This window comes from Bos javanicus, chromosome 21 (genome assembly GCF_032452875.1).
Source record: "Bos javanicus breed banteng chromosome 21, ARS-OSU_banteng_1.0, whole genome shotgun sequence".
NCBI classification, from domain to species: Eukaryota; Metazoa; Chordata; class Mammalia; order Artiodactyla; family Bovidae; genus Bos; species Bos javanicus.
Window position 1 is genome coordinate 30428759 of NC_083888.1, and position 13007 is coordinate 30441765.

Consider the following 13007-nt stretch of genomic DNA (forward strand, 5'->3'; position numbering starts at 1 on the left):
CCTTGTACTATTGGTGTCTAGCACCTCAAAGTCATTTGGTAAATGCTTGTTATATAGTTGGCTGGAGATACGTATGCAGATACAGATCTTATCTATAGATTGCTATGTTTAGTGAATAACTTTGGAGACAAGGCACTGGGAGTGAAGAGGCTGGAGCTGGGGAAAAGGGACGGGATATCTTAAAATTTAAGACAAGAAAAAGGACTCGCGTCAGCAGTTTCCTTGAAGTTACCTTATGCCTCTAAGAATCATCTGTTGTATTACCTTTGGCACATGACCTTTTAGCACCCAAGTTCTCAGATAATATTTAATATTCTCATGAAACTAAGCTACATATAACTTTGGATACATTATCAAACATGAGTGCAAACTAAAAAGGGATACTTTTTAAATTTAAAAATGAATAAATGCATATTGGTCACTTGAGCACATATAAAAGAAGACTTAGAAGTTAATTATTCCTTATTTTTTAGTGGAATACCGGCAATGGTGGATTTTGCTGCTATGAGGGAGGCAGTGAAAACTCTTGGAGGTGACCCTAAGAAAGTCCATCCTGCCTGTCCGACAGATCTCACGGTTGACCATTCCTTGCAAATTGACTTCAACAAATGGTACTTTAATACTGATATTTATAAAAACAGACATGCAAGTTGACTGCCAGCCAGTCCACTAGGAGTATATGGTATAGAGGAAAGGGAATAGAGATAATTTGTGCCAGAGTAAAGTTTGCAACATTTAATACTGACTAATATACAAAAAGAAAAATTGGTGAAAATTGATGGATTGGTGAAATTTATATTTAACTAAGTCTGAGTTTAAAGTGATTTTCCTGTTTGTGTATTCTGCTGCCATTTTTATAGAAATGTATCAGCCTAGAACCTGCTTTTCAAAGAGTGGGTATCTGAAAAAAGCCTTCATTTCCTTTTTGTTTTTTAATTTCCCTTCCAGAGAGACTCTAAAGATATGAGTGATGGACGTCTTTAATTATATTAAATTGATGATTGTAAACACTGAGCTTACTACAGTTGTATTTTCCTTCCACTGAAATAAATTTTCTTACATTTAAATGATCCTTTTGATCAAAATCAAACTTGAGAAGACATGATTATGTTTTCATGCACCAGCTTATTTAGTTTCCCTGGAGTAATGGAATAAGACAATTCATTAAAGCTTTTGCTGTAGGTTAAACTCTGGCTCCCAGATTCTTTTAAGTTGTTAGATGGGGGGGAAGATCAATTTTGCTACTTGCCACAAGTTATTGTAGGAAAATGATTTTAATGGGCACTTAGAATTATTTTTTTAATCGTCGTAAATTAACTCCCCTCCTTTTTGTAATCTGAGATTTGCTTTTAAAACCTGATTTAAATGATACTTTAACCTTTGAATAACATTCAGTTGTTACTTCCAGATAGCATTGCTGGTGTGTGCTTTTTGAAGAGCTAAATTTCTGTCACTTTTAAATGGTTTTATTTTGTCTCCTTTTTTTTTGGAATGATAGTGCAATACAGAATGCTCCAAATCCTGGAGGTGGTGACCTACAGAAAGCAGGAAAGCTCTCTCCACTTAGAGTGCAGCCTAAGAAGCTTCCCTGCAGAGGCCAGACTACCTGCCGAGGATCGTGTGATTCTGGAGAACTAGGCCGAAACTCAGGAAAATTTTCTTCACAGATTGAAAACACACCCATCCTATGTCCTTTTCATTTGCAACCAGTGCCTGAGTATGACATATTTTTTAAAATATTTGTTAGTGCCAAGTTATTTTTCAGTTCTCCTTCTCCTCCTGATCCCAGTTACATTGCCTTCATATTTATTGTGCTTCCTGTTGTACTGAAAGAAGCAAAAATAATTAAAATGGTAGTCTCCAAATACCATAATCTATTTCTGTTTCTTCAGAAGAAAACTTTTAAGAATTTTCTATAAATATATTTAATTTTTGTAACTAATGTAGGCAGAGAAATATCTTAAACTGAGTTTTTTATTTTAGTGAATTTATACCATTCATTCACATGCTCATTATTCATTCACATTTCTTTTGTAGAAATCCCTACTTATATTTTTTAGCTTTATTTTCCTTCTAGGAGATTTCTTATTCTTTCTTATTGCATTGGGACCTCTGTGTTAAGAATATTCTCATTATCACATGTCACAGACTTACTGAGCTGTTTTAGAAAAGCAGTTTCCTAAATGGTACTATGGAAAGTAGTAAACCAGCCTGGAAAAGAATCCTTTTCTTAAGAGTTGGTTAAATTTCCTACTATGTAATTTTTTCAAAGTAATAAAAGCTCCGTGATATGTTTTTGTATACTATAAAGTTTCCAAAGTCTTCAAGAGAGTTATGTTGTTTGTCCCATTGTTATTATACTATCAAATCTTTTAAAGGTTAGTTAAAAATAACTTAGACTTTTTCAGGTTTAAAAAATTCAGCAAATTTAAGGTATAGGTTAAGGATATTATGAATGCATATTTCATCATAAGTGCCAAATAGTAACATTTAAGTCATTTGTCCCTAAACTAGATCTTTCAAGTTATAGGTGGTTCTCAGTTTTGTGCTCAGTATTGTTATAAAACCTTGGGTTATAAGTGACCTCAGATGCTCTTCCTAAGAATTGAGTATAGTCTGTGGGTCCTTTGCTATGTCAATTCTATGTAAGTACTCTATTCCTCTTACCTAATTTTCCTGGTTTTTAGGGACTTGTTGAACTTTTGAGATTGATGTCTCTTGTTTAGAAATTAATTTTCTGAAAAGGAAAATTTATTAATTCAAAAAACCATTGATTTTTCTTGGTTATCTTTTTATAAATGGTATGAAGCCCTAAGGTGGTATGTTTTTATTTCTAAAAATCCAATCTGGTATAACATTTCTGTTTAATTTTAACTCTAAATTGCAAAATATTAAAACTAGATATTGTCTCGCTGTATGAAAATAGTAACTCTTTTCACGTGCTTTAATGCATCAATGAAGTATTGTAGACAGAAAATGGAGGGGTAGAGAATTCAGAGCATACACCTGGCACTTGAAATCATTGCTTAATTTGGAGTCAGGTTATGAGCTAATAAATGTTGGTAAAGTACTTTGTAGCTTTCATGTACTATGGAAAGCTAAAATAATTGGAATGGCTCTAGAAAGCTTTGTTCCCTGAGGTCCTAAGAAAAATCTCATTAAGGTCTGCTATGGCTTCAGATGATCACTCAGCAATGAATTATTAATCTTTGTTTTAAAAAAAGTTGACAATTAAACAACTATAATTATCTGAACCCTGGAGGACATGTATAATTTAGGTTATATTGATATTCTAGTCAAAACTTAAATCACCAGCTGGCAGATGAAATAAACAACTTAAAGCCGTTAGAAATCATTTTTTTAAAATATCCATTAGATAAAAATAGTTTCCTAAAAATGGCAGTATGTTTACTGCTTGGCAGTGAATTGTTTTTATCTCTTAGTTTAAATAATTTATATAAAATATAATCCATGTAAACTAAACTAAAACTTTACATAAAGTAGAACCTTCAATTTGTGGTGGGATGAATACAAGATTTTTGCCCAAAACTCTTTTTAAACTTATAAAATGATGTTGTTTGTCACTGCCACATAGTGATAATTAACAATCATCTCCTAGTTAAAGTGGTATAAGTGTCAAGTGGGTGGAAACATACATGCTTATTGTATATTCATTAAGGTAACTACTCTCCTTTTTCCTTGCACTAGAAAATCCAACAAAGCTTACCATGCTACTTCTAATATTTTAGCCAAATCTCACAGTGATGCATATTAAGTACAGTTTGGGACACTGGTGTGGACGTGACTTAAATATTAAGCCCTTGCAATAGCTTTCTGGTCTTATTTAAAGCAGAACTTCATTGTTGAAAAGAAAATAACTGATTCTGAAAAGTCTAGTAAATTACTATTCTAGAATTTTAAAAATGTGTTTGTATGTAAGTGCATAAGAATGAAGACTTAGAAACAAGACAGCTCTTTTCTATAATACATCCATTTAATGCCAGTTTTTTTTCTTTTTAGACCTGAAACAGTATTAAAAAACCAAGAAGTAGAATTTGGCAGAAATCGAGAGAGGCTTCAATTTTTCAAGGTATAAATGATTTGGGGGAAATTTTTTAATAGAAGTTTATAAAATATTGAAAGGTACAATTTTTTAATATCTTTAGACCAGAAAATTTTAAATATTAGCAGTAGAACCCTTTTTTGCCTTTTTCCTTCAAGTAAAATCTTAATCAGAAACCCTAGTATATAATAAAATATTAAAAACAGTGGCTCTAGTTCAGGTGAGCCTGCAGAGTCTTCTACTTGAGCCTTCCCCTTTTTCTATCCCTCAAAATCCTTGGAACATAGTTGAAAGCTGCTGTTTATCTGGACTGTTAGAACATTATTCTTTGACTTTATTTTGTCTGAATAATCTGCAAAATGAATACATGTAGGTTTAGTATCTGCATATTTGTTTTTATGTATTGTAAACTTGGACCATAATGAACATTGGTAAAATATTTTCCATTTCAATATTTATTTATATGTTAATTGTGAACTGAATTCAGATATATGCTAACAGTTGATTTCTTAAATTTGAATAAAATATAGTGGAGTTCAAGAGTTTTTAAGAATGTGGCTGTGATCCCTCCTGGAACCGGAATGGCTCATCAAGTAAACTTAGAGTATTTGTCAAGAGTGGTTTTTGAAGAGAAGGACCTCCTCTTCCCAGACAGTGTTGTTGGCACAGATTCTCATATAACCATGGTGAATGGTTTGGGGATTCTGGGGTGGGGTAAGTAAATGACTAAATACATTTAATTCTTTTGAGAGAGGATGTCAGGAACATTATAAAAGAACGTAAATAGCAGGGTCTTTATAGCCTATTTGAGGCTGTTTTTTCACCTATAACAGTTAACAACAAAAATTAAATCTAAATTCAAGTGTTTGTGGACAGTGTGGCGTAAGAGAGAATTTATGAAAAGAACAGTGCACGGTGACCAGCACAGCACTGCCGTTTGTGGTGTGATTAGTGATGGTGGTCGGGAAGATGCCCTGGAGAAAGGAATGGCAAGCCATTCCAGTATCTTTGCCTAGAGAATCCCATGGCCAGAGGAGCCTCGTGGGCTACAGTACAAGGGGTGGCAAAGAGCTGGACAGGACTGAGCGAGAAACACTTCACTTTTCTAATGATGATGATGTCTGTGAAGGCGATGTGGCTACTCCTTTGTTCAAAGTCCTTCAAGTGGTTTTTCCTGGCCTTCTTTATAAATCCAAATTTCTTCACGTTTTTAATAGGGTCCTTGGCAACTTGGTGCCCCTAGCCATTTACCCAAACACATCTTAAAGGCTTGTTTATTTCTCTGAGTAGGCTGTGCTCTTACACCTCATGGCTTTGTGCCAGCTGTTCCCTTTTTCAGAGTGCATTTACTCTTTTACAGGGTTTTTAAATTGTTGGCTTTTAGCTTCTTGAGATTGAGGGGGGCTGGGTTCTATTCATATCTGTATCTTGAGCACAGTACAGTAACTAGCATTGTAGACACTAAGTGTTTTCTGAATTTAAAATAATGGTAAAAGTAAAATTTTTTCAACCTTGTGAGTGAAGTCATTCTTTTGAGAGGACTTGAGTTTCATTATCTACAATGATAGCATTATAGCAATTCTGTGTAAGGTACTGTGTTAAGACAAACTCGTGAGACACTAGAGATTTAGATGTTGAAAAGATGACTTATCTTTCAATGCACCATACTCATATACCTGTGTTTATTACATTAGGGGTTGGAGGCATTGAAACAGAAGCAGTTATGCTTGGCCTGCCAGTTTCTCTTACTTTACCAGAGGTGGTTGGATGTGAATTAACTGGTTCATCGAATCCTTTTGTTACGTCCATAGATGTTGTTCTTGGTATTACAAAGGTAAGCTAGAATTTTACTAGCTGTATAACTCAGTAGACATGATTTTGTTTTGTAAGTGGAAGAGCCCCATGCGAGCAGGCATTTCAGTTTATCCCCTTATCCTCAGCACTCTGGTGCTGGTATTAGCTTTGTCATTGTAGTTGTCACCATAGTAATACTTTATACTGGTAAGTACAAAGCAGTTTGTTGTGTCATCGTTCCCTTGAAGTGTTAACTCATTTATTCTTCGTTACAAGCCTATGAGATTGTACTGTTAGTATCCTCATTTTAATTCTGAGACAAGGTAAGGATTAGTGACTTAACCAGAGGGTCATAGGGTTGAATATTAAGTATAGAACAAGAATTCTAATCGAAGCAGTCAGGTTGTTAAGTCCATGCTCTTAACCATTATGCCTTATTGCCTCAGTAAATACTTGTTGCCTACTTGAATTTTAAAAAATCCCACTTAGGAAATGTCTAATTGCATCTCCTTTAATATTTAATTGAATCATTTGTCTTCTGGGAACTATTACTGTGTTAGATAATACTAAAAACTATGGGTAAAAGTGTGGTAGTGTCAAATTTTTCTGTTGACTGTTTCAACATTTTTATAAAGTCACTTTGCCCTACACCTGAAACTAACACATTATAAATCAACTGTATTTCAATATAAAAAGAAACTATAGAAACTTTTTCTCTGAATTTTTAAAATGTTGGCTGCATGCGTTTAATACATGTAATCTAGGGTTTCTTAAAGACAATAATTTGTAACTCTCCACCCTAAATTTCATTTTCACTAACTTTATTGTTATGATTAAGTCCCATTTCATTAAATGAAGGAACCTGGCAAATGTTCCAAATAGAATTCATATTTGGATCCCAGAGTCTCAGCATTTTTGGTTAGATTTCTGGGCTGAAGGCTTTTAGAATACTCCGCAGGGAAAGAAAACGGTATTGCCTCCTTCTCACCATTTAATATTGATCCTTCTTCCCTAATTAGAAAAAAAATTGACATCTTGCAGAAATGATTGATTCAGTGTATGGTAACAAAAGATCAAGAAGTTAAATTGAGAATTGAAGGATTATTCCTAGAGGAAAGGAATAGCCCATTATGTTTTTAGAAAAATCAATTCTTTTCCTTCGCATATCCTGAAAACTAATGCTGCTTTTTAGATTGCTCTGGCTGTATTTTTTCTTAACAGTGTTATACATCTACTTTAGACATTTTTGCTTATTGATAATGAAAGTTAAATCTATATGTGTGTGTACTTTTTTGAATATTTTGTCCCTTTTTGGAGGTCCTGTTCTAGTCATATCTTTATAGAATTAATCATTGTTTTTCAAAATGTATATTGTGGTACCTCATAAATTTGGTGAAAGCAGCATTTGACTTGGTATTTCTAATCTATATTGCTTTTACCATCAAAAATACAACAGTGAAAATAAACATGTTTCTTTTAGGGTTGAGTTTCTGCATGTATAAAAAGGTTAGGATTAAATGATCCTTAGTGCTTCTAAAATGTTAGAGCTTAATATTATTCATAGACTGAAGGTTGTTTCATACTTAGTCATTGTCCTGAGCACACTCCCTGCCATTCTGCAACCATTTTACAATTCAGAAAAGCTGGGTAGCTGTTTTGGTTACCTGGTAATAAAAATAATTTTAGAAGGAATTAAGTTTGAAGCCATATGTTAAATTCTGTCAAAATGAAATTTACCTATAATTAATGATGCTGTAAATATTTGGACCAGTATTTGGAATTTGAAGAATCTTTATAGCAGTATATAATTTTTAAAACTTAAATACACAGTTTCATCAGTATATTAGTATTTCACTAAATCTAAGATGCTTTCATTGGCTAGAAGCTAAGAAAAAAAGAAGACTGCCAGTTAGCAGATATATAATAGAGTCTATGGTATACCCTGATATCAGAGACATTTTGAATTTTCAAGCGCTTTTTATCCTACTAGTAACTTTGGACCACTCTTCTATTGACTATTTGCTTTTAGCTGGAAACCAGAGTGAGTTGATGTTTCATAAAAATAACAGAGGACCTCTTTCCTTCACTGTCACTAGTAATGGGTTAAAAATTAGATTTTATGGTTTTCAGAGAATCCATGCTAATTTTGTATGTGTTTCTATCTATCTCTTTATATAGCATCTCAGGCAAGTAGGAGTGGCTGGAAAGTTTGTTGAGTTTTTTGGAAGTGGAGTTTCACAATTATCTATAGTAGATCGAACTACAATAGCAAACATGTGTCCAGAATATGGTGCTATCCTCAGCTTTTTCCCTGTTGACAATGTGACATTAAAACATTTAGAACATACAGGTAAGATGTAAGATGACTAGGAAATATTTTACAATAAATTACTACCGTGTACATGTTATTTAATATTCATGATATGATCTTATTTTGAAATAGCAAGTTTGAAATAAACTGCATCAGCTGTGCTTAAAGAGTGTTGTATCCTCAAACTAGTCCACTGTGACCCATTGCAACAGTTTAGAGAAATTATTCAAACTGCTGCTCTTTGCTTCACTTTTTCCCCATAATAATGGATACCTTCACCCTGTTAGTGATCAGACGTTGCAGTTTAATGTAAGTCATGCTTTCCCACATTCACCATTGTTGTCTTCTACATCCAGGAAGAGAGGAGTCACAAGACAAGATTATTTGAGAACCAGTGCTGTCTCTAAAGAATAAGCAGCACTTAATTTTGTGTAAAACAGCATAGGGTTACAGGTTCCAAATTCTTATTGTAGCCTACTTGACTGGCAACTTTGACCACTCTTCTGTTGACCATTTAATATAGAAAATACGTACAAAATGAGAACGTGTTGGTTTTATAAGACCCCTGTTCTTTAAAAGTCAGTTTCTGTATTTTTCAAGAGGTCATTACTAAACTATTGATACTAATCTCTAATCATTAAGTATATTGGGGAGATATGTTCTAGTATTCAGTTTGGGGGTGGATTATTTTAAGTTTTGAATCAAATGGCAAAATGGATGGTTGGTCATTTGAAACCTTGGAGGGAATGGTTCTCATAGAATGCAGAGTTTTCTCTAAACTGTTCTTTGGGTTATAGTGTGGTTCAAGAGAGAAATGCCTCATTCTTCACATTAATATGAATTAATGTAGTAATGACTATTACTGAGTAACAAATTGTCCTAAAACTAGTGGCTTAAAACAGCAATGATCATTTATTGCTACACAGTTTCAGTGGATCAGTAATTCAGACAGGGCACAGCCAGGATGGCTTGTCTCTGCTTGGTGATGTCTGGAGCCTCAGCTGTAAGACTTAAAAAGCCAGGGCCAGGAATCCTGACGGCTTGTTCACGTGCATGTCTGGCTGTGAATGCTAGCTGTCAGCTGGGAACTTGGCCGGGACTGTCAGCCAGAACACCCATATGTGGTTTCTGCATGTAATCTGGGCTTTCTCTCATGGTGGCTTTTCAAGGGTTAGTAACCCGAGAGAGGAGGGTTGGGGGAGAGAGAGAGGATGCATTAGCCAGCTAGAAATCACATTGCCTGCATTTGGAGAATGAACATATTTTCTGCCTCTGTCACATTGTAAGAGAACATATATCTTGGGATATATATTGTGGTAGTAATTGGCAAATATAATCTACCACAGTTACTTTTCATCAGGCTTACGGATAACTACCAAAATGTTTAATCGGAAGCTTTTATTCTTAACATCTAAATTATTTGACCCTTTGGAAGATGCTGTTAAATCTCTCTGCTCTCTCAAACTGTTCTTTCATTTACTTGGTTTCGTTTTGACTGGTACACTAGCGGTGTTTGTTGTTTAGGGAAAGTACGGAATTTCATCTTTCGTGGTGGTTATGAGTAATTTATTAGGTTCAATTTCATCACTGGTTTTTCTCTTGCAAACAATATTTTTGTGAGTATTATATAACTGGCTCAGTATTTTTTACCTTGTCTGTGATGAGTAGCTCTTTTTAAAAAATATTTATTTGTTTGGCTGTGCTGGATCTTAGTTACAGCATGCAGGATCTTGAGTTGCAGTGTGCGGGATCTAGTTCCCTGACCAGGGATCAAACCTGGGCCCCCTACATGGGGAGCACAGAGTTTTAGCTACTGGACCACCAGAGTGATTGAGTAACTTTTAAAAGGGGGTTCTGGTATGTATTTTATAAAGTAGAGTTTTCATGAAGAGCAAAATTTTTGCTATTGTTATTATCAATTTATAATATCAATATTGTAATTGTAATATTATAAATTTGTAAAGAAATCTTTTCTGAGTGCTTAGTTATAAGTAACATCTGTTTCTTACTCATCATTGAAGTTCAGCATCCTTACTCCTAAAGATTCAGAAATTCCTGACAGGGTTTTTTTTGTTTTAATCGTCTTTTTAGGTTTTGACAAAGCCAAACTCGAGTCAATGGAAGCATACCTTAAAGCTGTGAAATTGTTTCGAAATGAGCAAGATAATTTAGGAGAACCTGAATATTCCCAGGTATCTACAAAATAACCCACCTAATAGTAGTTAAGACTGTAAATTCTAGAGCCTGTCCTCCTGGGTTTGAATCCCAGCTCTAAGACTTACCAGCTATGCAACCTGGGTACTTTTTTAGCTTCTTTGCCTCAGTTCCTTATCTCTGAAACATGAGGATAGTATCTGCCTCAGGATTTTTAAGAGGTTAAATGCAAATTCATTATAACAGTTTTAAGAACATAGTAAGTACTCAATAAATGATAACAATTATTATCTAATAAGAAGATAGTTATGTAGCCTTTAATGTTAAACATATCTTTATAGTCTAAGCAAATGTTTCTCTGTTGGAAACTTCTATTGAGGTAGGTAGAATTTACTTGCAGGAAAGTTTTAATAAAATTCACTTTTTAAAAGTGTGTCAGGGATCTAAATCAGGTTGGTGTTATCATTGGTATGGTTAACTATTAAGCTCTTTTTTGTTAATTTCTTCATAGCTTGTGTCCCTGCTTCCTAGCTTGTGTCTGTTAAATTGTATGATTATTTGCCTGTCTTTCCATTGCCAGAATACAAGTAGGCCCCATGAGGACAGGAACTTCACCTGTTTTGTTTGGCACTCTATCCCTAGCTCCTAAAAAAATGCCTGGCACATAAATGCCGGATGTTCAGTAACAGGTGAATTAGTGAATATATATAGGTATATTGAATGCTGGATAGAACCCATCGGAATTGAATTTGTGGGACATTTGGGTAAATCTTTGAACTTCTTTGATTATTTTCTGGTCCCTTTCTGCTTTGTTTATTGAATCTAGTGCTTTGTCCACATTTTTTTTAGAGACGTAATTAAAGGAAAAATTTTGGTGGTATAGTGAAATGGGATAAATTTGCCTATTAAAAAACTTGAGCATATTATAAGAAATAGAATTAAAATTCATCAGAATGTTCATTTCAAGAGAAATTCACATACTAAAGGCACAGACTAGGATCACCTGGGTTGGTGAAACAAAGGTGTAAAAAAAGCAGATGTTTCAGTTGTGATAAACCAGAATAAACAGGGCTGTTAAATAATGATGAAAGCCATAGTGAAGAGAAATTTAATTTGAATTTATTATACCAAATGAAATGTATATTGGAAAATGGTAGAAATACCAGAAGAAATTAAACAGAAACCTAGCTGGGAGGTGGGATTTTTATAAAATATGACTTAAAAAAAAAAAAAGGAATAAAAGCATGGTCTGCAGGGGCCTGGCTGGCTAGATGCATTAGAACCAGGATTAGCAAACCCCTTTTTCTGCTATGTTCCCCCAGAACCCTCTGTAGACCAGACTTAACATCATGCAAGCTGAGAACAGAAAAATGTTTACCAAGGCTACCCATGTTATCACAGAGTAGGCAAAGGATGAATTTGGACATCAGAAGCAATAAAGTGACAGCTGGCACAAGCATCTACTTTATCACCAGGCATCTGTGAAGACAGTCTTACCTTTGTCGGGGGAAAAACATTTGAGAAACAAAATATTTTATGTAGACTATATACAGTTGGTGTTGCGGTAGTTTGTGTACTGGTCTAGTCTTTTAGCAAATTTTTATACGTTTCATAAATTAGGTTTTAATGTATTTATTTCTTGGGAGTGTATGTCATCATTGAAACAGATTATATTAAAACGAGTATGAATATACTCATTCTGCATCAGAAAGTAGCACTCAAGTTGGAATCTGTACTTATGAATTCTAATTCCTTTTCTCCCTCTCTCTCTCATTTTCTAGGTGATCCAGATTAATCTGAATTCAATAGTTCCATCTGTCAGTGGTCCAAAAAGACCTCAGGATAGAGTTGCTTTGACAGATATGAAAAGTGATTTCCAAGCTTGCTTAAATGAAAAGGTAGATTACCTTATTTGTCAGTACACCTTGTGCTAAGTAAGTAGCCAGGAACTAGCAGGATGATCTATGAACTCAATCTACTGCTATATTTTTATATATTATGGCACACACCAGCAGCTCACTGTTCCTCTGTCCAAAATGTAAGTCAGTCAGACATCTCATGAGATTGTTCCCAGATTCACTGTGAGGACCAGAGGTTGATTGGGTATATTTAAATAAAAATTTCAGTTAATTAAAAACTGAGTTTCTTAGTCACTATAGCTTCATTTTAAGTTGAATAGCTTCATGTAGCCATGGCTCTTGTATTGGACAGCATAACAATTGAATATTTATATCATCACAGAAAGTTCTGTTGGGCAGCAGTGGTCTAGACTTTCTGTGATTTCCCAGACTAGGAAAAAACTACCATATTGTTGCAATGACTGTCTTTAAATCTGGTAAAGTAACTGGATACCAGGTGACCTCTTTGACTTTTGGGGTTTGTACTTTCTGTCTTAAGAATCATGGCTTTAATCTTGTCACTTTCTCTATTATGAGAACTAATAGCTGGCTTTATTTTCAGAGCCTTTTGTAATTTCTTTATTTTCTTCCTTTTTTTTTTGGTGGAAAATGTTAAAACTTTACAGGAATAAAATAGTGTAATGAATTCCCATGTACCTCCCTTAAACAATTACCATCTTACCTCATCTGTTCTACACACCTGTAGACATAAGGATCTTTTGAAGCAAATCTTCAGGGCCATTTTCAAACAAAGAAAAAATGTTTACCATTTTTTGAGAATTCCTGT

General features: G+C 34.3%; 1 protein-coding gene across 1 annotated transcript in view; it reads left to right on the top strand.

Moving 5' to 3' along the window:
• IREB2 (iron responsive element binding protein 2) overlaps window positions 1-13007 on the top strand; it is a 52777-nt gene that overhangs the window by 22155 nt on the left and 17615 nt on the right. Inside the window, exons 4-11 of the mRNA XM_061394695.1 lie at window positions 474-611; window positions 1499-1717; window positions 4021-4090; window positions 4594-4777; window positions 5758-5897; window positions 8036-8207; window positions 10260-10360; window positions 12104-12220. Of these exons, the coding sequence (XP_061250679.1) occupies window positions 474-611; window positions 1499-1717; window positions 4021-4090; window positions 4594-4777; window positions 5758-5897; window positions 8036-8207; window positions 10260-10360; window positions 12104-12220 (1141 nt within the window). The remainder of the gene's footprint in view (window positions 1-473; window positions 612-1498; window positions 1718-4020; window positions 4091-4593; window positions 4778-5757; window positions 5898-8035; window positions 8208-10259; window positions 10361-12103; window positions 12221-13007) is intronic.